The sequence below is a fragment of the Protopterus annectens genome, chromosome 9.part0 (genome assembly GCF_019279795.1).
Source record: "Protopterus annectens isolate FY-2018-M chromosome 9.part0, PAN1.0, whole genome shotgun sequence".
NCBI classification, from domain to species: Eukaryota; Metazoa; Chordata; order Ceratodontiformes; family Protopteridae; genus Protopterus; species Protopterus annectens.
The window spans coordinates 1,271,077,577-1,271,101,228 of record NC_056743.1 but is presented as its reverse complement, the minus strand read 5'-3'; the positions used below and the strand labels follow the sequence as shown (position 1 = coordinate 1,271,101,228).

Below are 23,652 nucleotides of genomic sequence, written 5' to 3'. Positions count from 1 at the left end.
CTTCAGTGACCACTGTACACAAGCTACAGGAATTCAGTAACCACATCACTACAACCCAATTAATATGTGATGTGACTATCTCACCACTACCAACCAATTAATATGTGATGTGGCTATCCTACCACTACCAAACAATTAATATGTGATGCCCCTGCACTGTCCCAGTAATTAAAGAGCCTCAGTCTTCACCACTAACACCAGTGAGGGACATGCACATTGGGAGGATGACAAGTACATGCACAGTAAAGTACAATTTCCCTTAAGAGCACTCAGAGATCACAGTCAGTCTGGGGCTGGTTTCTCCCTCTCTCTCCAGATCCCCATTAAGACTTCCCACTGGTACAGCTATAGGGTTATGATCTCAGCCAAGTGGTCAAGCCAAAACCAACAACACCCTCTCTGTCCAATCAGTACTTTGTGTCCCTGCCCAAGTAGCTGACAAACACACACACACACGCACTTTGAGATCTGATTTATATACAAACACACAGACACTTCTGGAGAAGGCTGGCACAGGTTCACTTGCAATGCCCCCCTTCTTCCCAGACTATAAGGCAGTAATCACTGCTACCAGCCACCCTTATTTATCAGCTACTATAAGGCCCTTCCCAAAGGGTGACCAATTCTACTGTGTAATGTTACTGCTATCCAAATGGTAAGTGTGACCAAGACTAAGGCTATTCGAGTGGCCTGTACAGTGTCATCAAATACATATGCAAGCACTCTAGGAGCTTAAATATCTCTAAACAAACCAGCCAGAATTAGAATATTTAAATATATTTAATAATAAATAATAAAAGAACAAGATAATGTTCAGTAAATCAGTACAGTGACAACAGAGTTCAGAATCACAGGTAATATTTTAAAACAACATTGCAGGACAGTCTCACATAAATACAGAAAACATCTAAACTAATCTTTACTGTATTCCTATCTGTATCTAAGAGATTCTATGCCCTAAATGATTTACTTACAGAGTCAGGCAAATACAGGTACAAATACAAGGATGTTTTCAGATCCAAGACAAGATACAAAATGCACAGACTCACTCTCTGAGATAGTTCTTAAGTTACTATCCAAAATTCTGCTGGGTTATCTCAGATTACACCATTCATGTCACCTCTGCCTTTAGTTCCCAGGCTAACAGGAACTTAAAATTTAACACCTCTGTGTCAAAAATACTTATCTCTCAGATGTTTTGCCCAGAACTGGAAATCATAAAACTGTTAAAACCTTTACCTTTGAAACCTGTAATTATTTCTGTTTCTAGACAATAGGAAAACCTACAACTGTAGACATTGTGTCTTTGAGCTGAAACAGAGATAACAGAATCGTAAACAATTTCCACTTATTTTCTTGAGGTTTTGCAAGTTAACTCTGTATGATCCAACCTTTACCATCAAGACATACATTTGCATAGGCATATAATTTATACACATTTCTGCTCTTTTCCAGCAGGGTGCACTGTGGTTACATTCTTTTTAAGCTTAGTACAAAACATACAGCTTAACACACACTTCTGCAACAGTAGTTTAATATACCCATAACATATAGTTTTCTTACATTTGTAAGACAAGCATACACATCATATTACTATTCCCAAGTGACAAAGAATCATTTACAAAATTTCAGTTAACTAGGCTGGCAGCCTTCACATGTACTTACTTTTCCAGCACTCCTCTCTTATCATGACCTACAGCCCCATTTTCCCCCATCAATAACACTGTTCAAATCTCTTTTCCAAGAATATGCCTACATTTGTTGTCAATAGAAAGGTGTGTACACTTAAGTTCCCTTAACAGTCCAAGAGCCTTTCTGGTCACCAGGTCATGAAGCAGGACATCACCACCTCTTATTTTCTAATTAAAATCCTCATATTACAGCTAAAAGTTCTATAGGTACTAAATATTAAATAGTGTCACTTAATCCCAGCATCATTTGCAGGTCATGACCTTCCTTCCCTGTCATTTTTCAGAGATGGAATTAGCCAGCTGCAAGATGAAGGAGCATAATTCAAAAGAGCAGCTAAAGTGTTATCAGTCTAAGGAGACAAAGCAATCAAGTAAAAGATATGAGATGGCAAGTCCAGATATTAAGCCCTGCATATTTTCAAAGTGGACTTCAACTTTTCACCAGTCCATGCTCTGGACAGTAAGTCTTACATTACAGAAGTAGTTGATACTGCCTTCTATGTGAATTTTATTCAACTGAAACTCAAAATGATACACCTCCTTAGTGCCACATGCATCTCTCAGGCCTAAGCCTGTGGAATCCTGAACAAGTCCCTCAGTATAATGCTCTATATTTTGATGAACATATCAGGTTTCCTAGCATAAAAGAGGTTTGAGTCACTGCTGTGCATGTTTTATGACATCACTCATCTCCTTGACGTACTGGATACCATAGATTGCACACACGTAGCAATAAAGACTCCACCTGGCCCACATTCACAAAGGTTTGTGTAATGGAAGGGCTTCCATTTTGAGAAACTGCCTGGTAGCGCATGATGTACATGGGATTTTAACTAATATGTCTGCATGGCACTCTCATATTTTGCATGAGTTACTTATGTGACTTAAATCTCACCTGTATAACTATTTCGTACAAGGTGAAATTCAATAGGGCCATCTAGCTGGTATGTGCAGGAACTGTTTATAGGTTCATAGATAATGACTACATGACCATTTTGTAGACCATTACAAGCCAACTGATAACCCATATTCAAAAGTTCTGAAGTTCTCTCCAGACTCAATGAGGGCAATATAGGGTAGAATTATAGAGAATTTGAAGCTTCCCATCCAGTTATTTTGGATTATTTTGAATATGACAAGAGTTCTACTCTGTGTGATATATAGTAGAAGCTTGTTCAAGAGGTAGACAATATACGTTTGTTATGCTGTATCCTGTTCATCTTTAGATGAAGGTTTAGTTCCTTAACCTGGTATTTGAGGGACCATTTGTTCTGTGAAGGAATAGAAGGTCAGAGAGGGTCAGACTATTCATTGCTCAAAAAACTTGAAACAGATCCTTACAAAGGAATCAATACTAAACTCAATACAGAGACAGTGCTTGCAGGCTGTCCTGATATCTATGATTTTAATGTCTGTGATGATATAGGCAAGTGCCAGCATAGCTTGCTGGAGTTTTGTAAAGAATGATATGTCCTTTGAATACCAAACTGATTTATACAAGATGCTTCTGTTACAAATGTATTAGAACTGTATGTCATTTGTATATCAAACTGATTTTGTACAGATGCTTGTGCTGAAAATGTATTTGTGAGCTTTGCTTGTGTTGAACTGTATCAACAGGGCACCCTGCTGAAATGAAGAGAAATGTACATGTATTTGTGTAGCTAAATTAAATGTATATGTTTAACAGAGAATAATGGCACAGCAGAGGTTAGCTTTAAGAAAAATAAGGGAAATGAAAATGAGCTGTTATGCCATTAAAAGATACACCACAGTGCTAGATAGGACTGGAGACATTGGGTCTGGGGAAGAGTCTTTGTCCATTACCTCAGTAAAAAGACAGGAGGCCCCAGAAACTGCTATAAACATTTGGATGTGTATTGTGACCATCTGTGCTACCTTCTTGTCTCAGCTTCAAAGGGGAATATGGTGAGAACCTAGAATCAGGTGACCAGAGGAGGTCATTCTGCCAGCCCTCTTGGAAATGATATTTTAGATATTGCAAAGAGAAATGTCAGAGTATTCAGTATTCTGTTTGGAAGCCTGAGTAGAAAAACTGCTCAGTCACAGCATCTTGCCTTGTGGTAGTAAGTAACTTAAGTAGGCAACAGTAATTCTCAGATTCAGTCAGGAATATAGTGAAGTTTAATTTAGATATTGTTTTCCTTTATTTGTCTGAGTCTGTCCATCAATGTTCTTTCAATGTTCTTTTCAATATTTCCTGTGATCTGAACTTTGTGGTTTACTGTGAATATATATTCAGTATTTTTGTGTACTTTTATTATTTATTATTAAATATATTGAAAACGTTTAGTGTGGCTGGTCCTTGTAGAAAGTATCTAACCTTAGAGAGTGCTTGTATTTATTTAATGACACTGTGTGGGTCACTCCAGAAGGCCTAGCCATCTTGGCGAACTGCTGCCATTTGTATTAGTATTAATATTACACAGTATAATTGGACACCCTTTGTAAGAGCCTTATAGTACTGACTGGTGGTAGTGAGGCTACCGTATAGTCTGGGCAAAGTTGGTAGAGCAGGTAATCAGTGCCAGCCTTTCCCAGGTGTATGTGTGTGAAAATAAAATATAAGTCTTAAGCTACTTGGGGCAGGGATACGAAGTAGTGGGTTTACAGAGAGGGTGCTGGATGACTTGGCTTGGACACATGGCTGAGGAACTAACCCTACAGCTGTACCAATGGGAAGTCTTATTTGTCACCTAGAGGGAGACAGATAAAGAGACATCCAGACCCCAGGCTGAGTGTGTTCCCTGTGTGCTGTCAAGGGAAACTGTACTTGATGCAGAGAAGTCTGCATCTGGAAATACTGAGTGTATCCATTTCTATTCTAAGTTGACGTCCCTCTCTAATGTCACTGGTGAGGACTCAGGCTCCTTGATTACTGGCCCAGCGTGGGGATGGCACATACTGGTGGCCATCACATATTGGTAGCAGTGGTGGGCATCACAAGGCCATTGGTCTTTTTAGTTAGAAACTTCTGATGTAGTTTAAGTTGACTAACATGGTTAAACAAATATATGCTAAAAGGGACAATGTATTCAATAATGGGTATGATGACATATGAATAAAGAGGAATTAATACATGTTCTTTGTGTTTCACTGCTGCAGTCCTAATCATTGGGGTTATCCATGCTGTAGTAGCCCTCAGTTGGTCCGAATACCAGAGTCAAGGTTTTGTGCATAGGCTGCTGTTGCTTGCTGGGTGACATCAGGTTGTCTGAGCTGTATAAGGAGAGCAGGCGATGACATTACCTCAGTCTTTTTTGCCATGAAGCCCGTAGCAGAACCAATTCACAACAGTGCCAGTCGGCTGTTTCCAGATTTCGAACTTCAGCTGAAAATGTCTAAAGCTAAGTACCCCGTTGGGGATCCTTCCTTTTTCTTACACTAGCCAATGTCTGAAAAAGTCAATAACTGCCCCACCTGTGGAAAACAAATACCACACTGAGACTTCCATTCTTACTGTGTCACTTGCTTAGGCCCAGATCACGACGTACCCCGCTGTTGGTTCTGTGCCCTCTTTAACCCTAGAACTATCTGTCGTAGAGCTCTGTTTGTGACCAGTTATTTTCGTCTTCTGTCTCCGATTACTGATATGGCATCCATCAGTCAGCAAACTGTAGATCTTCTGAAAAAATGTAAAGATAAGGATAGAGATGGACCGCATAAGGCCAAGCCTTCCAATGACACCACCGCTAAATGTGTCGTCAGTTCTTCTGAATTCAGTGAGGCGTTTTCGCAGCCCCTGATGCCCGACTCAATTACATTCTAGACCTCTGCTGTGACCCTTTCGGAGTCCTGTATGCTGCAGATGTCTGCATCATCTAACGAGCCTTTGGCTGTCTCTGCCTCGGTTGGGTCCGGAGCCGCTAAGCAGGCACCAGCTTCCAAGGATGCCGCTAGCACTTCAGATTTCACTTCAAAGCCTTCGCCCTCTCTTCCGACTAACACACTGACAGCACTGAGGAATACTCTTCAGGCTAGACTTAGAGCTACTCCAAAGAAAACAGCAAAAAGTCTCCATTCCACTACTCTTCCCCCTCCTCAAACTAGAATGCTTAAAATGGCAGAGGATCTCATCACTTTCATCCGGGTTAATCAGGCCACTCCAGCCAAAAGGAGAAGGGAACCTTTTCCAAACATCCAATCGGATTTAGACTCAGAGGGATCTGACGCCTCTGTTTTTGACGAAGAAAATCCTCTTACTGCCTGTGAAGACTCAGATGCAGAAGAATCTATTCCTTCTGCATCACCTCTGGAGAACTCTTCCTTTGGAGAAACCCTCCACACCCTCAGGGAACACTTCCAATGGGAATCAATGGATTTCCTTCAATCGAAGAAAAGACTAAGAGAGTTTCTGGATCTACCCCAGCATAGGCCTCTGGCCATCCCACCCATCTTGGAGGTGATAGATGATGTTTACCAGGAATCCAGCCTTACCCCTGACATTCTTCCACCTGCCCCCACAAAACCTGACAGGTACCACAGGGTACCTGATTCACAAATTCCTCTACAGAAATCCTATAGCAGATCCAGAAGTGATTACGCAGGAACCTAAGGGAGTTAAGGGTACCTCTGCAAAGAATCATACTCCCTCACACAAAGAATCCAGGGCCCTGGACAGATGGGGTAAAAAAGTATATACCCCTGCAACTTTAACTATAAGGGTTCTCAACTGTCAGTTCCATATGTTAAAATATCAACAGCACACTTTGGAACTTTTGAAACAAAAATTTTCTGCTTTATCAGATTTTACCAGATTTTGCCAACAGTAAAGAGATAACAGAATTACTGCATCTCAGGTGGCAAAGCACTCCTTGCACTGTGGATGTAATTCCCTAGAAGCTTCTAGCAGGCAGCAGTGACAGGATCTATCAGAAGACATGCATGGTTGAAGGAACAACCTCTCCCTGATCATGTCAAAGCTAAAATCATGGATGCACCTCTTGACAAAGACCACGTGTTTGGCCAGAAAACTGAAGAGGTATTTAAAAAGATGGAAGACAAAGAAAAATCAATGCAGACTGTTAAAAGATTTTCTTCAGGTACAACCTCCTAGGTTCAGCAGAAATTTTCCCTCTAAACACCTGCACCAAACAGGCAGGAACAAGGCAAAACCCATAGGGATAGATCCACCAGGACTCAAACTCAGGGCCAGCAAAGAACTAAACAGTGGCCCCCCTCAAACACTAGAGCAGGGAGTTCAAAAGCAACCCTGTACGGAAAAAACTCTCACTGACTGCCTTTCTCATCTCTGCCTGCCTCCACCACACCAAAAGCTAGGAGGAAGGCTATCTCTATGCAGAGAAAATTGGAACTCTATAACAAAAGATCAATGGGTCTTAAAAATCATTGTTCAGTGGTACAAATTCAATTTCTGTGAACTACCACCACCAAGAGGGTACCCACAACTACCTCCAAACCAGCGGGCAGAAGCACTAAAACAAGTGCAAAACCTAATAACCCTAGGGGCAGTAAAACCTGAACCTCCAGAACAAATTGCAAAAGGATTCTATTCCAAACTATTCCTTGTTGCCAGAAAAGAGGGGCCTTGGCATCCCATCCTAGATCTATCCTTTCTCAATACCTTCCTGGTAATCCCAAAATTCAGAATGCTTACCTTACAACAGCTTTTACCAGTGCTGCCATACAAAGCTTGGATGGTCACCTTAGACCTAAAGGATGCTTACCTGCACATCCCAATAAAGGAATCAGGCAGAAAATTCCTGCACTTCAGAGCAGGATCATTACACTTTCAATTCTCTGCTTTGCCCTTTGGCTTATCTACTGCTCCCAGGGTATTCACCAAATGTCTAGCTCCTGCCATTGCTTTTTGCAGGCAAAACAATGTACAGATTTACTCTTAACTGGACGACTGTCTCATGCAGGCAGACTGCAAGGAACTGCTCCTGCAGCACCTCTCATTTGTAAAAACCCTACTCACCTCTCTGGAATTCACTATCAACAAAAGGAAATCAAAACAGACATCTACCAGGAAAATCATATTTCTGGGAGCCTTACTGGACACACAACAGCAAAGTTTCCTACCAAAATACTTCACTACTCTGGCCTCCCAAACCCAGCTTTCTGCCAGGAAATTCCTGCAACCTCTAGGGTACATGGTCTCATGCATCCTCCTGGTACCTCTGGCCAGACTGCACGAGGAAAATTCAGTGTTACCTAAATAACCTATGGTGTCAACATTCACAACCTCTGGACACCTCCCTGCCTGTGATCCCTTGCATAACATCCGAGTTCCTCTGGTGGGCCCAGGCCTGTGCTCTGAACAAGGGACTTCCATTCACCCTCCTTCCATCAGACCAGACCATAACTACAGATGCTTCGGACATAGCCTGGGGTGCTCACTTAGAAGACAGATGTACCCAAGGTCTCTGGGACACACAAATCCTACCCTTGCACATCAACTAAAAGGAAATGTTATCAGTGCAAAACTCTCTGGCATCCTTCAAACCCTACCTCAGACCAGGGGTTCTTCTCATAAAAAACAGACAACACCACAGTCATGTGGTACATCAACAAACAGGGAGGGACTCAATCTTACCCCCTGTGCAGACTAGCCATGAACCTGTGGCTAGCAGCCTCTTCCAAGGGATTACATCTTATAGCCCAATACCTACCAGGCATCAACAACACCAGAGAAGACCACCTAAGCAGAAACCTGCTGGACCTACATAAATGTCAAATCCACAGAGACATTTTTCTGCAAAGTACCCACACATGGGGGACCCCCCAGGTGGACCTCTTTGCCTGTCATTTAAATCACCAAGTACAGAAATTCTACACTAGGGAGTACCATCACCTGGCCTGGAAGGTCGATGCCCTGACCTTTCCTTGGAATTCCCTCTTTGTGTATGCATTCCCACCTCTTCCTCTCATTCCAAAAGTATTAATCAAGATAAGGGAGGAAAAACCAAGAGCAATACTCATTGCCCCAGATTGGCCCAGACAGCATTGGTACCCACTGCTGCACAGCCTATCTTACCAGCCCCCCCTGGCAGCTACCTCTGATACCTCACCTGCTATCCTGGCTTATTCTACCATAACCAACAAGGAATCTATGCTAAGCAAGCAAGTCCTTGACATGATCACAGAAGCCAGAAGGCCCAGCACCAGAAAATCTTATGCTGGAAAATGGAAAAGTTTCTGCTCCTGGAGTCAGTCCAAGGGGGCAGACATACATCTGCCCTCCATTCCTCTTATTCTAGATTATCTGGCTGAGCTTCTTAATAAGGGTCTCTCCTTCTCCTCCATAAAGATCCATGCCTCTGCCATCTGGGCACACTTTGATGCAGGACAGCATTGTTCTCCCACCCTCTTATCAAAAAATTCCTTAGAGAAGCCTGTAGTATCAGGCCACCCAGAAGACAGCCCACCCCAGCTTGGGACCTGGACTATGTTTTAGAAAAGCTTACTCTGCCTCCCTTTGAGTCTGCAGCATCCTCAGAATTAAAGTACCTCTCTTGGAAGACTACCTTTCTCCTGGCTATTAGAGTGACAGAGCTTCAAGCTTTAATGGCCATTGAGCCATTTATCATCTTCCATGCAGACAGGGTCTCCCTGAGAACTAATCCCTCCTTCATGCCAAAGGTGGTTTTGGATGTTGCCCTCAACCAGGCCATCTACTTGCCCACCTTCTTCCCTAACCCTCACAACAAGGGGGACAGGATACTGCATTCTTTGGATGTGCACAGGCAACTCAGATTTTATCTGGATCGTACAAAGATATTCAGGAAAACTGACCAGCTTTTGGTCAGCTTTAAAACAGGGGCACAGGGGAAACCAATATCCAAGCAGTCCATTTCCAAATGGATAGCACTCTGCATCCAATTTTGCTACTCCTTGCATGGAAAACCACCCCCCTAGGGCCATCAGAACCCATTCCACTAGGGCAGCCTCTACTTTCACATCATTCCTTAGAGGGGTACCCACCAAGGATATCCTGGAAGCTGCCACATGGACTTCAGTCCACACCTTCACCAAACATTACCATCTGAATCTATTCTCAAAAGTTAGAGCGTGGTTTGCCTCTGCAATTCTGCAGGGCATGCTCACCAAATCATAAGTTTCAATCAACCTTCCACCCTTCTCCTCAGCTTTAGGAATCTTCCCAGTGGTTAGGACTGCAGCAGTGAAACACGGAGAACATAGAGTTGTGCACACTTACCATAAATGTAGATGTTCAAGTGTATTCACTGCTGCAGTCATGCTTTACCTCCCTCCTTCCCCCTGTTATCTGCAGTCCTCAGAAAGAGACATATTTCTATGGGTGTCACTGACCCCAGGACTACTAATAATTATTAAAATTGGACTTCTTTGGTTGGTTAAGGCAAGAAAAACTGAGGTAATGGCATTGCCTGCTCTCCTTTATAGCTCTGATGACCTGACATCACCTAGCAAACAACAGCAGCCAACACACAAAACCTTGACTCTGGTATTTGGACCGACTGAAGGCTACCACAGCATGAATAACCCCAATGGTTAGGACTGCAGCAGTGAATACACTTGTACATCTACATTTATGGTAAGTGTACACAATTGTACTTTGGCTATAGAGGATATGCTTTGGGGTTGCCATCATGGATAGAGTGTTTACCTCACAGACACTAGGTACAGGGTTTGAGTCTCACCTTGGAGAAAAACTGGCTAGGCTTAAAATGGCCCACGAGGGCAGCTAGCCTAGTATTTAGCTAGGAACTTATGAAAATTAATGAGCTACATAGAATGTTTTCCTAACAATTGCAGAGATGTGGTGGTCAAAAGATAAGGAATTATTAACAAGAGTGTCAGGAGTTTGAGATTTTCAGGATGCCTGCACACTGATGAATGGCTTAATTTCAGCTGTCCCAGTGTGAAAAAAGAAACTGAGAAATAAAGGCCAGAAATTCTGACAGTTCTCATGAAATTTCATTACTGGCTAGAAAGTACACTGCCTGGATGCCAGTAAAGATGAAATGTACAGAGCTTGAAATAAAACCAGCCAGAAAAGATGAAGAGAAAACATTGACTGGGAAGAATCCTGCAGCCTTTTAGTAAAAAGTAGTTCAAGCTCCAGCTTTGGTACAAGAGATACCTTCCAGTAACATAGAGGAAAAAAATAAATCAAATGTGCTCAGAGGTGATTAAAATAAATGAAACACTGAAGCAGTATATCAACTCAGATAACAAAAGGCTAAAATGAAAAAAAGCTTTAAACAGCTATTCGGATGAACTGATAAAGCAACAAAAATCAGAGGTCAAAATGACGAAAAGGCTGTCTGAGTATAAGAATGATCAAAAAGAGCTGTTTCAAAAAAAAAGAGTTAGAGAACAGAGCATGCAGAGAAAACCTGAGATTTTCAGTCGTACCAGAGAAACTGGAAGGAAAAGACTGTATTAAACTTTATAAAAGCACACATAAGTAACCGCACTGGTATTCCACAGCAGGATTTGTTAATTGAAAGGGAACATCATTTATGCTCCAAACAAGGCTATGAGAAAGCATGCAATCATACAAACAGAAAGAGTTGATCCTGACAAAACTGCAACAGAAGGGCAAAGAATTAAAAATTGGAGACAGAAGAGTGTTTGTGGGAAATGATTATTCACTGTACTCCAGGCAAAAGACAAGCAAATTTATCCTAGCAATCAGGGAGTGGCGAATGGCAGGTGTGAGATTCAAGTTGCTGTAGCCAACTGTCTTCAGAATATTTTTCCTGGTGGATCAAAGTCCTTTTTTGATGCAGAATAGGCTAAGGAGGAAATACAAAAGTTTGTCCAATAAAAAGTGAGCCTTCAAACAGAATCTGCTTCTCATTCTTCTGATGATAAAGCTGATAGAGGGACTTTGCCAGTGAAACCTTTTTCAGTGTTTTAAATGCAAATGCTTGAGAGACAGAAAAATGCACAGGAGTTGACTAGAAAAATTGTGAGTACCTTGGACTCGAATCAGAGTCCGGGATTGGGAGAGGGAGATGAAGAGGAAGAAGACCAACAACATTGAAATTACTGAATAAATGTAAGACTATAAAGCATAAATCACTTTTGTGAAATATGGCTTACAATAAAAAGTGTCTGAGGGAGATTGGACTTTTGTTGACTTTATTAAACTTGTGGGAGGGACTGAAAGGCATACACTCTACTTCTTATCACTAATGTTTGGAAGGACTCTAAAAGGAAAAAAAATAAAAAGTAACTAAGTAAAACAATTTTTGTTATTAACAGTATTTGTACAAAACATTTCATGATTTAAATTGCATGTTATATAGTAAAGTATTTTCACTAATTGCTGTATGAGAGAAAGATTCTGAAGTAAACAAGCACTTTTTTATTTGTTAGTTTTAAGAAAATGTAGACATTACAATGAAAAAGAGAAAAAAGTCCAGACAAAAACATGTTTAAGTTAATAGGCTGTAATTTTGGGGTTGTTGGGGTGAGGGATAGGTTGCAAAAGTGCACTATATATATAGTTTTTTAACACCTTTATTGAATTATCACTTGTAATAAAGGCGCATTTATATTTATATAAAAGTAATCAAACTGTATTAACAAGTTCATGTTTACAAACATTATACTTCACACATATTGCTATACATCATACAATCTAAGCAACATTACATAAGTTATTTAATTCCTGTCTTTTTTGGAACAAGAAGCATCTTTATTAAACCATCACTTACAACACAGACAGTCATACATTGTACTATATGGGCAGTTAAGATATTTTCTTTTACTTTTGAATAGGTGAATATCTGGATTAATGCTGTTGACTTAATCTAATAACATTTTTTTTGTGTGAGTGGGCTTTAAAAACAAAAGACCTCTGTGTATGTAATGAATAGTTTTAGCAAATAAACATTCAATGTGAGTAGCTGAGGGCAGCTATACATTCTGTTCTTATGTTTCAATGGAAACAAGATGACTACAGATGAAGGCAATAAATCCCAAGACATCTGGACACTGTTTGCTGAGAGAAACACACAATTTAAAGGTACAAGGCAAAACAGCTTAGTAAAATAGTTAGAAATTATTGGACATTAATGAGAGGTAGCAGCTTTTCTGGTCCCTAAATTCTTCAAACATTTATTAGAACATTGTATAATTAGTTTTATTTAAAGACAGCCAGTGCCTTTTTTCGTAAGGGTAAAAGTTAATGTTTTTTGAAAGCATACACGTTTTTCACATCTGGAAGGGTAATAAAGTTAAGACAAGAATAGAGAGCAATTAGTGTCAATAGGATCACAGGCTATAACATGAACCTTAACATGGATAACCTTAATTTTAGGCTAGTTAAGACCTGCCTGGGGTGAAGCTGTTGATTTGGGACAATTGCTCTCATCAGGAGAGTTGAACTTAACATGCACATAGTTTTGTGTGCTTGCTTTAAATTAACAGGTTGTGGGACTGCTCTGGCTGTATCTCTTTTTGTTTGAGGGTTTTCATTAAAGGAAAATGTCTTGCAAAATGTGACATAGGTTCAAATGGAGATAGGAAACAACCGTATAAAGGATCAACCTGCAAACATTAGTGGGTACATGTAACACAAAATCTGGAAATAGACATTTAAAAAGCAGTAATATATGAAAACTGAGAATAATAACTTCTTATCATAATGGCTACTCTACCCATATTATTTTGGAACATGAACAGCCTCACAGGTATAGACAAAAAGGTAAGAGAGACATTTGAAAAGAAGTATGTGACTTTGATAAAGAAAAGATTTCAGGATGGATATTCAGCAAAATATCAGAGACAAAGGAAAAGGGAATACTTATACTAATTGCTAGAAAGGCTCCAATAGTGATAGAAGAGGAAAAAAGATAATAATGGTACAATTGAGATTGTAAGGGGCTATTGGCAAGGGAGGAGGATTATGTTGGCATCTATTTGTATTCCAACTAAAACTACTAAGAATTGTTTTTGAGAAATAATCAGCTTTCAGCAGGAAATATTACTTATAGGTTAGGACTGGAACTTGATTTGCAACAGTGGGGATGTATCTGGGGGACCTAGAAGGGAAAATATAACAAAACGGGTAGATTTCTGAAGAAATTTATGAAAATATTTGGTATGGAAGACATAAATTCAGTAGCAGGAACTTAAGAGAGAATTTACATATCGTTCCCCAGTGTACAATAAGTGGGCTAGACTAGACAGAAATTATACTTCATAAGAGCATATGCATTAATTGAAAGCTTTGCCACACATCCAATAATTATTTCAGATCATGCACCAATAACAACTAAGATACAAATGTGGGATAATGGAGTAAAATGAGACACTGGCACTTTCCCACCTACACGGCCGGTCTTAGGCTATTTGGAACTGTTTAGCCCAATAGGACCTTGCTTCCTGAGGGGGCCCTGTACTTGGCTATAACAGGGTCATTATGTAGCCCAGAGATTTGCTTGAGAGACACTACAGCAAAATGCAAGGCATTTTCCGACTAGCAATCTTTCCGCCATAGCAGTTACAAGTCTTGTTAGTGGAGTGGACAATATCTCCCATTATGCACTGCACTAGTGGCCAGTCCAGTATTATTAGTAACTGCAGCTTCATGCTTCTTGTATGATTCTGTGTGCTAGCTGTTCCTGTTCTACAGGGATCACTTGCTGTTTGACAGTGCTCAGAGCTTTTAACCCAAAACAATGTGATTAACCATTTGATTTTTTGCAACACTCCCAATTACTCTGCTGGAAGGTAATAGCACTAGGCTTAATTTTAAGACTGATAGAGAAGTACTGTGTTTCTTTTGCTTCCTTTGCTGACATGGAGTTTATGACTAGATCACGGTTGCAAATAGTTATAAAAACTAATTCTATAAGGATTGGAATAGCCAGTCTCAGACTGTATGAAAACAATCACTAATTGACATAAACAGTAATAATAATAATAATAATAATAATAATAAAAAAAAAAGATACTGTGTTGAGAGGTGAGTTAACAATCACAAAAACTTGTGACACAATGTTACCAGTTCAATGGTAAGGCAAAGAATGCTTGCTGCAGTCATATATAGGAACAAAATAATCCTGGACATATAAAGCAAGAGGTGGGTGTACTGGATGGATGGATGCAGAGGAACGTAGAAAAATTATTCACGTCTGAAAGTGGGAAACACAAACAGAAACAGTACAGCAGGGGTATCACAGGTTCCAAGTCACAAAGAAAATAGGAGAACAAGCAGAAACTTAAAGCTAGAAATTGTTTGGTCTGGACTAAGGGAGACATTTTTGGAGGTAGTGCATTGTAGAAAGCTGAACAAACATTGTATGCTCCCCCTACATCCATGTGGGTTGCCTTAAGCCTTTTTGATTTCCTCCCACCAACCAAATATGATGCGTTCCTGCTACTCTGAACTACTCCTGTATGTAATCCTTACGTTTGTCCTTGTGACCTGTAAGACTGTTGGAAAAAGATCTGCATGAATTAGTCTACTTAAGCAGTTTAACAAATAATTAAATAAATAAACATAAACTTTCTGCAATACTTATAAGTGTGGTAATGTTTGAGCAATACCATTTGTAAGAAGAGTCCTGAGATTATTACTAGTATTACAGATCCCCCACCATGCCCCATGATTCTCACTACACCTTTCTAAACATACTAGAAAATATTAAGATACAACCAAACACCCTAATACTAGGTGATTTCAACTACCCTGCCATTAACTGGGAAAACTACTCCTGTACCAACACCTTTGCTCAACGGTTCTTGGAATTCATAAATTCCAATGCCCTAGAGCACCTAATTCATATTCCCACCAGGGGTACCAGTATTCTAGATCTGGTCATTACCAACATGGGAGATCGATGCTCCACACCAGTGGTCACCCCCTCGTTGGTCAGATCAGACCATAAGCTAATCACCCTTGACATCCACATCCCACCCACACCCCCCTTTAAGGAATCCCCCGTAAAAGAAACTTCTCCAAAGCCAATTTCATGCTTCTCAAGTCAGAAGTAACAAACTTCATGACACCCATGCAGATGGGAACTGGAAGTTTAACTTCTGAATCCTACACTAAGGTGCTGTACGAGCACACTCACTCCGACCGAGCCATCCCAAATAGAAACCAGACGCTGTCCTCTAAAAAAAGGAAGCCAATTTGGTCATCCCCTGCCATAAACAAGGTGTACAACAGAAGGAAGAAACTGTTGTAGAAAAGAGGAAGAACCCAGGATTGAAAAAAACTCCCTCACCAGCCTCAGTAGAAAGCTGAGATCCCTCATAAAATCTTCCAAAGCTAGTTACGAAAACAAAATTGCCAAAGATTCCAAAGACAACCACAAGGCATTTTATAGCTATGTAAGAATCTAAATGGCAATACTCAGATCTGCTCTGAGCTACAGCAGAATGGCACTAGATATACTGATCCCAAGGTTATTGCCAATATCCTGGTAGACAGATTCAGTGCCAACTTCACCCCCTAAAGGGGCCATCTCAATACCGAAAGAATGCCAAATTCCGGTAATCACGACCACTCAGGTAAAACAACGCACTCTCCAAAGCCAAGCATACAGCATCCATGGGACCAGACGACATCCCGGGCTGTGTACTGCATGAACTACAAAATGAACTGGCACTTCACTTATGTGTCATGTTTAATCATAGCCTCACCTCAGGCTTTGTGCCTACAGAGTGACGCACAGCTACAGTCATCCCACTCCACAAGGGGGGATCCATGTTGGATCCTGGGAACTACCGTCCCATCAGTCTGACAATCCTGATCTGCAAGGCCATGGAACGTATTATCATGGAACTTATAAACAAAGACATTGGCAACCTTCAAACACTGGACCCCACCTAGTCTGGGTTTGTGAAGTGCCTATCTTGCCTCCTGAACCTGCTCGATTTCTTCGACTCAATATCCAGAGCAGTGGATGAGAGTAAGGTGGTTCACACAGCCTACATGGATCTCGCCAAGGCTATTGACACTATCCCCCACTCTGGAATTATAGATAAAGTTACTGAGCTGGGCGTTAATCCCTACATCACTTGATGGGTTGCAAACTGGCTTACTGACAGAACACACACTGTAAAAGTAGCTGACTCCAAATCCAGCTCCAGACAAGTGACAAGTGGTGTACTGCAGGGTTCTGTCCTGGGACCACTCTAGTTTGGCATCTACTTCTCTGAAGTAAAGGCCAACACTAAGGGACTCTGGCTTACAAAATTCACAGATGACTGCAAGCTGGGAGCCATTATTGAATCCCCAACTGATATGGATATACTACAAAAGGGCCTTACCAAAACAGATGCCTGATGCCAGAGCCATGGGCTGGAGCTAAATGCCAAAAAATGTATAGTTGTCCCCTCTGGGATAAACCACATACCTGTGAACTACCACATAGGAGGCAGTACACTAAACACCAAAAGTGTGAGAAGAGACCTAGGGACACAGGTGGACAGTGTTCTAACCATTGATAACCACATAGCCACAGCAGTTAGAATATCCTTCTACGTGGCACACCTCATCACTAAGGTCTTCTCATCCAGAAAAAGAGGTCATTGCCCCTCTGTACTCATTCTTCATTTGACCCATTATAGAATACAATGCCCCATTTGGTATGTACCTCACAAGAGCAACAACTAGAAAGGCCGCAGAAATACCTCACAAAAAGTATCACAGGCCTAAAACAGATGCCTTATGCTGACCGTCTAAAGAAACTCCAGCTATACTCTTGTCGCATATCGCCTACTCAGAGTTGATCTCTGCCTAACATACAAGGCCATGTCAAACCCAGAGGTGTTGGACATGCTACACTTAAAGAAATCCCAATTCCTCCGAGCCACAAGCTCCAGGGATCTTAACCTTGTCATCTCGATGGATAGAACATGCTGGAGGGATAGGTTCCTGACCCAGAGGCTCCCCATACTCTGGAATAGGTTGCCCATACATGTCAGGCAGAGCTCCTCAATGGCCTTCTTCAAGAGGAACCTTGATGATTGGATGGGAGAAAGGAAATTCACTCTGGGATCACATCAGTAGCTCTGCTAGACAGGGGTCCAGGAAAGTAAATATTTGTGGGAAGCAATAGCCAGGGAATTGTTATGGCTAGGCTTGTATAAGCCCTAGGGCCGATAGCCAAACACCTACCTATGAAACTATGAACCTATGTTGAGCATATTGTAGAAGTTCAACAGTTTTATGTGGTTTTGTGGAAACACATTGATTGTAACAAGGTATGAAAATTAGCCAGGTGAGGAACTCCAGTAATACAGGGCAAGTGCACAATATGCCTGGAAGAAGCCCATGAATGAACAAAGGGTAAATATGAAGTGAGAATGGCTGTTTTATTTCATTTTTATTTGTTTTCTGGGGTAGAGTACTGATCTCCAGGATCTACATGACCCTATCGAATGGACTAAATAGTGAATGCTATTTAGTCGATCCGATACTGTGAAATGGCAAAATAGCGAAGTCACGGAACATTGAATTTTTTATCAGGGAAAAAATTTGGTGGGCCATCTTTGGGACTTTACCATTTCCTCCATTGTGGTCTGATCTCGGAGTTGGTATATTTAAGCAGGGGGGTGCGGGGGCGAAGCCCCCCACTTAAATTTGTGTTTAAGTTTATTATTTTTTTTTTACGGAGCAGCAACTTTTTTTTTTGTTTCGATATTATTGGTACGATGAAATAGCGTTCGCTATTTACATCGTACAATAATATGATATCGACGCGATCTCCATGAACCTTTTCAGACAGCCCCGGAGCACTGTCGGGTTAAGTGACTTGCTCAGAGTCACACAGTAAGGCAGTGGAGGCTGAGGGAATCAAACCTTGCACCATAGGTTCATAGGTTCATACTAGGCTATCTGCCCTAGGGCATTTATAAGCCTAGCCAGAGTGTGTCTGGCTTTCGCCACCCATTTTAAATTAATTTTGCTATGTCTTTTTTTGAGGTTAGTATACTGTGCCTCTGTCTAACAGTGACACAGAAGTGATAGCCGGGGTAAACCTACGATCTCCCATCCACTCATCAAGATTCATCTTGAAGAGAGTCAATGTGGGACTCTGCCTAACCTGGACTGAGATTTTATTCCAGAGTGAAGGGAGCCTCTGGGTTATGAATCTGTCCCTCCAGCATGTCCTATTTATTTCAGTGTTGAGGTTCAAGTCTCTCGAGCACGTAGCTTGATGGGATTTGGATTTTCTGAGGTGCAGCATGTCCATTAATTCCGGGTTGGACATGGCTTTATACGTCAGGCACAGATCGCCTCTGAGCAGGTGGTATGCCACTGAGTAGAGCTGGAGTTTCTTTAACCGGGCAGCATATGGCATCTGTTTGAGCCCTTTGATCCTCTTGGTGAGGTACTTTTGGGGTCTTTCCAGTTGCTGCAGGTGTCTAGTAAGGTACATCCCAAAAGGGGCATTGTACTCAATTATGGGCTTTATGAGGAATGAGTAAAGAGGCACGATGACCTCCCCTGATCTAGATGTGAATCCCTTCATGATTAGGTGGGCTATATAAAATGTTTTTCTAACCACTTTGGCCACGTGGTTGTCAAATGAGAGATTGCTATCAACTTGGGTCCCCAGGTCTCTAATGACTTCTTCTGTACTTAATGGATTACCACCTATGTGGTAATTTGTGGGCACTTTGTTTTTGCCAAAGGGGATGACTATACACTTTTTGGCGTTTAGCTTGAGGCCATGGCTCTGGCACCAGTTGTCTGTTTCTATGAGGCCCTTTTGGAGGATGCTTGTTTCGGCTGGAGAGTTGATTATGGCGCCCAGTTTGCAGTCATCTGCGAACTTGGTCAGCCACAGTCCTTCCGTGTTGGCCTGTACCACAGAGAAATATATACCGAACAAGAGAGGTCCCAGGACTGAGCCTTGTGGGATGCCACTGGTAACTGGTTTGGAGTCTGACATGGCTCCAGCAATTCTAACCATGTGGGTTCTGTCCTTGAGCCAGTTTGCAACCCATCTAGTGACATAGGGGTTTATATTTAAGCTGGTGAGCTTATCTATAATGCCCGAGTGGGGTATTGTATCGAAGGCTTTTGCGAGGTCCAGGTAGGCTGTGTGGACCACCTTCCCCTCATCAATGGCCTTGGTGACTGCTTCAAAAAATCAACCAGGTTTAAGAGGCAGGATCTGCCCTTAACAAAGCCAAACTGGGTAGGATCCAGTGTCTGTAGGTCCCCAATATCTTTATTTATGAGGTCCATGATGATCCTTTCCATAGCTTTGCAGACCAAGCTAGTCAGGCTTATGGGGCGATAGTTTCCAGGATCCGTTGAGGCACCACCTTTGTGGAGAGGGACCACTGTTGCTGTACGCCACTCTTTGGGTACATATCCTGTAGTAAGGCTAAGATTGAACAGTAGTTTTATGTTTGGGTTTAGCTCTTCTTGGAGTTCATGTAGGATGCAGCCCGGGACACCATCTGGTCCCACTGATGCTGTGTTTTTTGCTTTGGAGAGGGCGGCTCTTACATGAGCATCTGAGATGTCAGGGGGGCAGCACTCTGTTGGGATAGATATTTGCCCTTTTGGTGGGGGGGGGAGAAGTTTGCACTGAACCTGTCAGCTAGGATGTTGGCAATGTCTGTGGGCTCAGTGTATTTTTTGTCATTTTGGACTAATTCTGAGCATATCTGGGAATTCCCACCCAGGTTCCTAACATAACTAAAGAAAGCCTTGTGATTATCCTTAGTGTCCTGTGCAATTTTTCTCTCGAAGCTGGCCTTAGACGATTTTATGAGTGCCCGTAGTTTTTTGCTAATACTGAACAGAGATGCCTTCCCTTTTTGGGATTTGCTCTATCATGTAGTAGCTTCCTCCTTCTATTGTATAGTTTGTTTATGGCTGGGGTCCACCAGACAGGACGTCTGCCTTTGGAGGATTGGGTCTTGGTTTTATTTGGGATTGCATGATCCATGCATTCCTGAAGGTGTTCATAGAATGCATTTATAAAGGATTCTGCGGTCTGGGCCGTATTTTCCACAGGCCCGGGGGCTTTGAAGGATTTCGCCTCGGTTTTGAGGCATGTGAAATTTGCTTTAGAAAAGTTTTTCACTGTGGTTTTCTGGGCAGGGGGTGGGGTCGGGATGTGACTATCCAGTGAGATTAGTTTATGGTCTGATCTTACCAGTGAGGGATACACTTCTGGTCTGGAGCATAGTGTCCCCATGTTGGTGATGATCAGGTCCAGTATGTTTTCCCCTCTTGTGGGAGTGGTAACAAGTTGTTCCATAGCATTTGAGTTTATAAATTCTAGGAACCTTTGGGCTAGGGTGTTGGAGCTAGAGTAATGCTCCCAGTCTATGTTTGGGTAGTTGAAGTCGCCCAATATAATGGTGTTTGGAGAGACCTTCATATTTTCCAGTATTCTCAGGAAGGCCGAGTGGGGTTCCTGTGTTTGGGAGGGTGGTCTGTAGCAGGCTATAAACTGGAAGGCAGTTTTACCCACAGTTAGTTGCACACGGATAGTCTCTGATGCTTCGTGCTGTGCCACCAACCTGGAGGTGTGGGTATCTTTGACGAATATTGATACTCCCCCTCCTTTCATGGTTCGGTCCAAGTTTTGGGGCCGAAAAGCATGGTATGAGGTATAACCTGGTAGTGCTGGGGTGCTCTTGGGAGCCTTGAACCAGGTTTCTGTTACTGCACAGATATTGATGTTCTCCATGCTAAGGAGAGTTTCGAGTGCGTGCATCTTGAGGTTTAGACTTCTGGCATTGAGTAGAATTACTCTTAGTTTCTTATCCCTTGTGATACCTATGGAGGTGGGTTTGTCTTTTGAGCCTTGCCTAAAAAAGGCACTATGGGGGTAGCAAGAGCCTTTGCCAATATCCGAAAGCCCAGGGGTGACAGGTGCAAGCAGTCCCTAGCGAAGCATCGTGGCTTGTCGAGCATGTCATCCCAGGCTGACAGGCACTGGATCCCCTTTGAATGACACCAACACTTAAGCCAATTGCTGGACCACAGGAAACACCTTGCTAATAGCTCCTTAATCCTCTAGGCCAACTGTCAGACAGTTATTATACAAGTATTATATTATAATAATAGAATTATATTAATTATATGGCAGGGTAATGGAAGTTAGAATTTTTTCATGTTCTTTTTGCCCCCCCCCCCCCCCCCCCCGTCTTCCCTAACCATTAAGTGTAGCCGCACTAGCTCATTTATTTAGTACTACCTGGAATCCAAGAATATTGGACTTGGGAGGTGACCACTGGGGGCTGTGATGAATCAGAAAATGTTCTAAGCTTCGTGTTTCAAAATGAGCTTGCTTCTTAGTAGCTTGGTTTGCTTGGTTCTGACTATAGCACCTCCCAAAGTAATTAACTTACAAATATGTTACTTACTGATTTTATTAACGTTTGTTAACCAGGGTAGAGAACTGATCCACTTAGATCATTTTCAGACACAACATGGTAGAAAACCAGTCAAATACACAATAAACTTTAGTCAATATCAACACAACATTGAAATTGCAAGATCAAGCATGTAGAGTGGTATAAGTCAGGATGATATGTAGCATAAACAAACACTATCATAAGTAGATATGATGCAAGAATTCAGTCAATACAAAAAGCAAGAAGAATACCTGTACACTGTCATAACATCATATAATGTTACTATGGAGAAAATAATATAAAGAGAACAAAATATTGACAGTATGTACTATTGTTGAGCATGGGATGTGTCAAGTAAGTGGAACATAAAAAAGAAGTGAGTGTGTGTGTGCTGGGGGAGGAGACAAAGAGGAAGTGTGCAGCAATCTCCTACTGAAGTACAGAGGATTGTTGCCGAACTTAGGGAGCATATAACAAGAAAAATAACCAGATTGCATGGACATAGTTTTACAAGAGTGACTCCTGCCATATGCACTTGGGATAGTAGAATGGAAAATGCTTGTTTAGACTTAGTTTTGCCTCCTTTTTCTGCCTTTATGACAGAGTAATCAGTTTTCTTCATTCAGGGTTCCCATGACATGCAAATTGATCTGCTAAACAACCTACGTTCAAGTACTTTTAATTTATAATGTAGATGGCAGTTGCAGAACAACGTGAACTGATTTGTAGTATCAAAAATGTAAGATTTTCTATGAGCATCAGGCATTTGTTTTGGCGACTGCTTTATTAACTCATTTGTACACTTTAATGGCTGTCATTCTGTCTCCCACACCTACTGTATTATTGCATTCACACAGAACTGTCATTAGTCATGTATTGCCCATTTTTCTATATTAACTGGTATATTTTTAAGCTTCCTCTTTGAATGGAAATGGTTCTTGTCTACCTTATTCCTCATACTCATGTAATCACTTAGTGATGTGTTTCTAGTGGCAAGTTATTTTCCTAAAGGAGAAATAATACTTGTCTTTTGCCTTCTGCTTTTTGTAGAAATGTGCAGTAGTTTTCTATCTGACTGCCATTAGTTGTATCCTTTTCAGTTCTTTAATGACATTTCCTTTAGTAGGCACTGCTGTTGATGAAGAGCTTTTAAAATGAGGTGCCATTTACCCAGTATATTTTCACTGGTTCTTGTGTTTGCATTCACATCTTCATTCATGAACTGATGTGAAAAACAATGTAAGGTGTGAAAGACAGAAATTACAAAAGTACTACTTAGGTACAGACAGATTTATTGATATAAAATACCTGATAGGCTATCTTTTGTTACAAGGGCTGGACCCAGAGGACAAAATGTGTCAAACGATTTTCCCAGAAGCCACTGGTTCCCATTACTTGTTTTGGTCAGCCAGTCCCTGGCACTGACATCAAGAGCAACAGTGAAACCTGCCACATATTCCATTGCTTCAGCAGTCTGTGGGAATAAACAAATCAGGACAGATGTCAGTAAGAACACCTCACAAGTAAAGTGCTATTTCAGAATGATTTGCTAAAAACTGCAGGCATAATTCAAAATGCTGTTCAGAACACATTTCTTGCTATAATTTCCCATTTATTTTAGTTCTGATTAAATCAA

The 23,652-nt window shown here is 41.4% G+C and overlaps 1 protein-coding gene across 2 annotated transcripts in view; it reads right to left on the bottom strand.

The window, feature by feature from the left end:
* LOC122811992 (fumarylacetoacetate hydrolase domain-containing protein 2-like) overlaps positions 1-23,652 on the bottom strand; it is a 256,975-nt gene that overhangs the window by 76,409 nt on the left and 156,914 nt on the right. For both annotated transcript variants that reach the window (XM_044084200.1, XM_044084201.1), the window contains one exon: positions 23,325-23,490. In XM_044084200.1, coding sequence (XP_043940135.1) covers positions 23,325-23,490 — 166 coding nt within the window. The remainder of the gene's footprint in view (positions 1-23,324; positions 23,491-23,652) is intronic.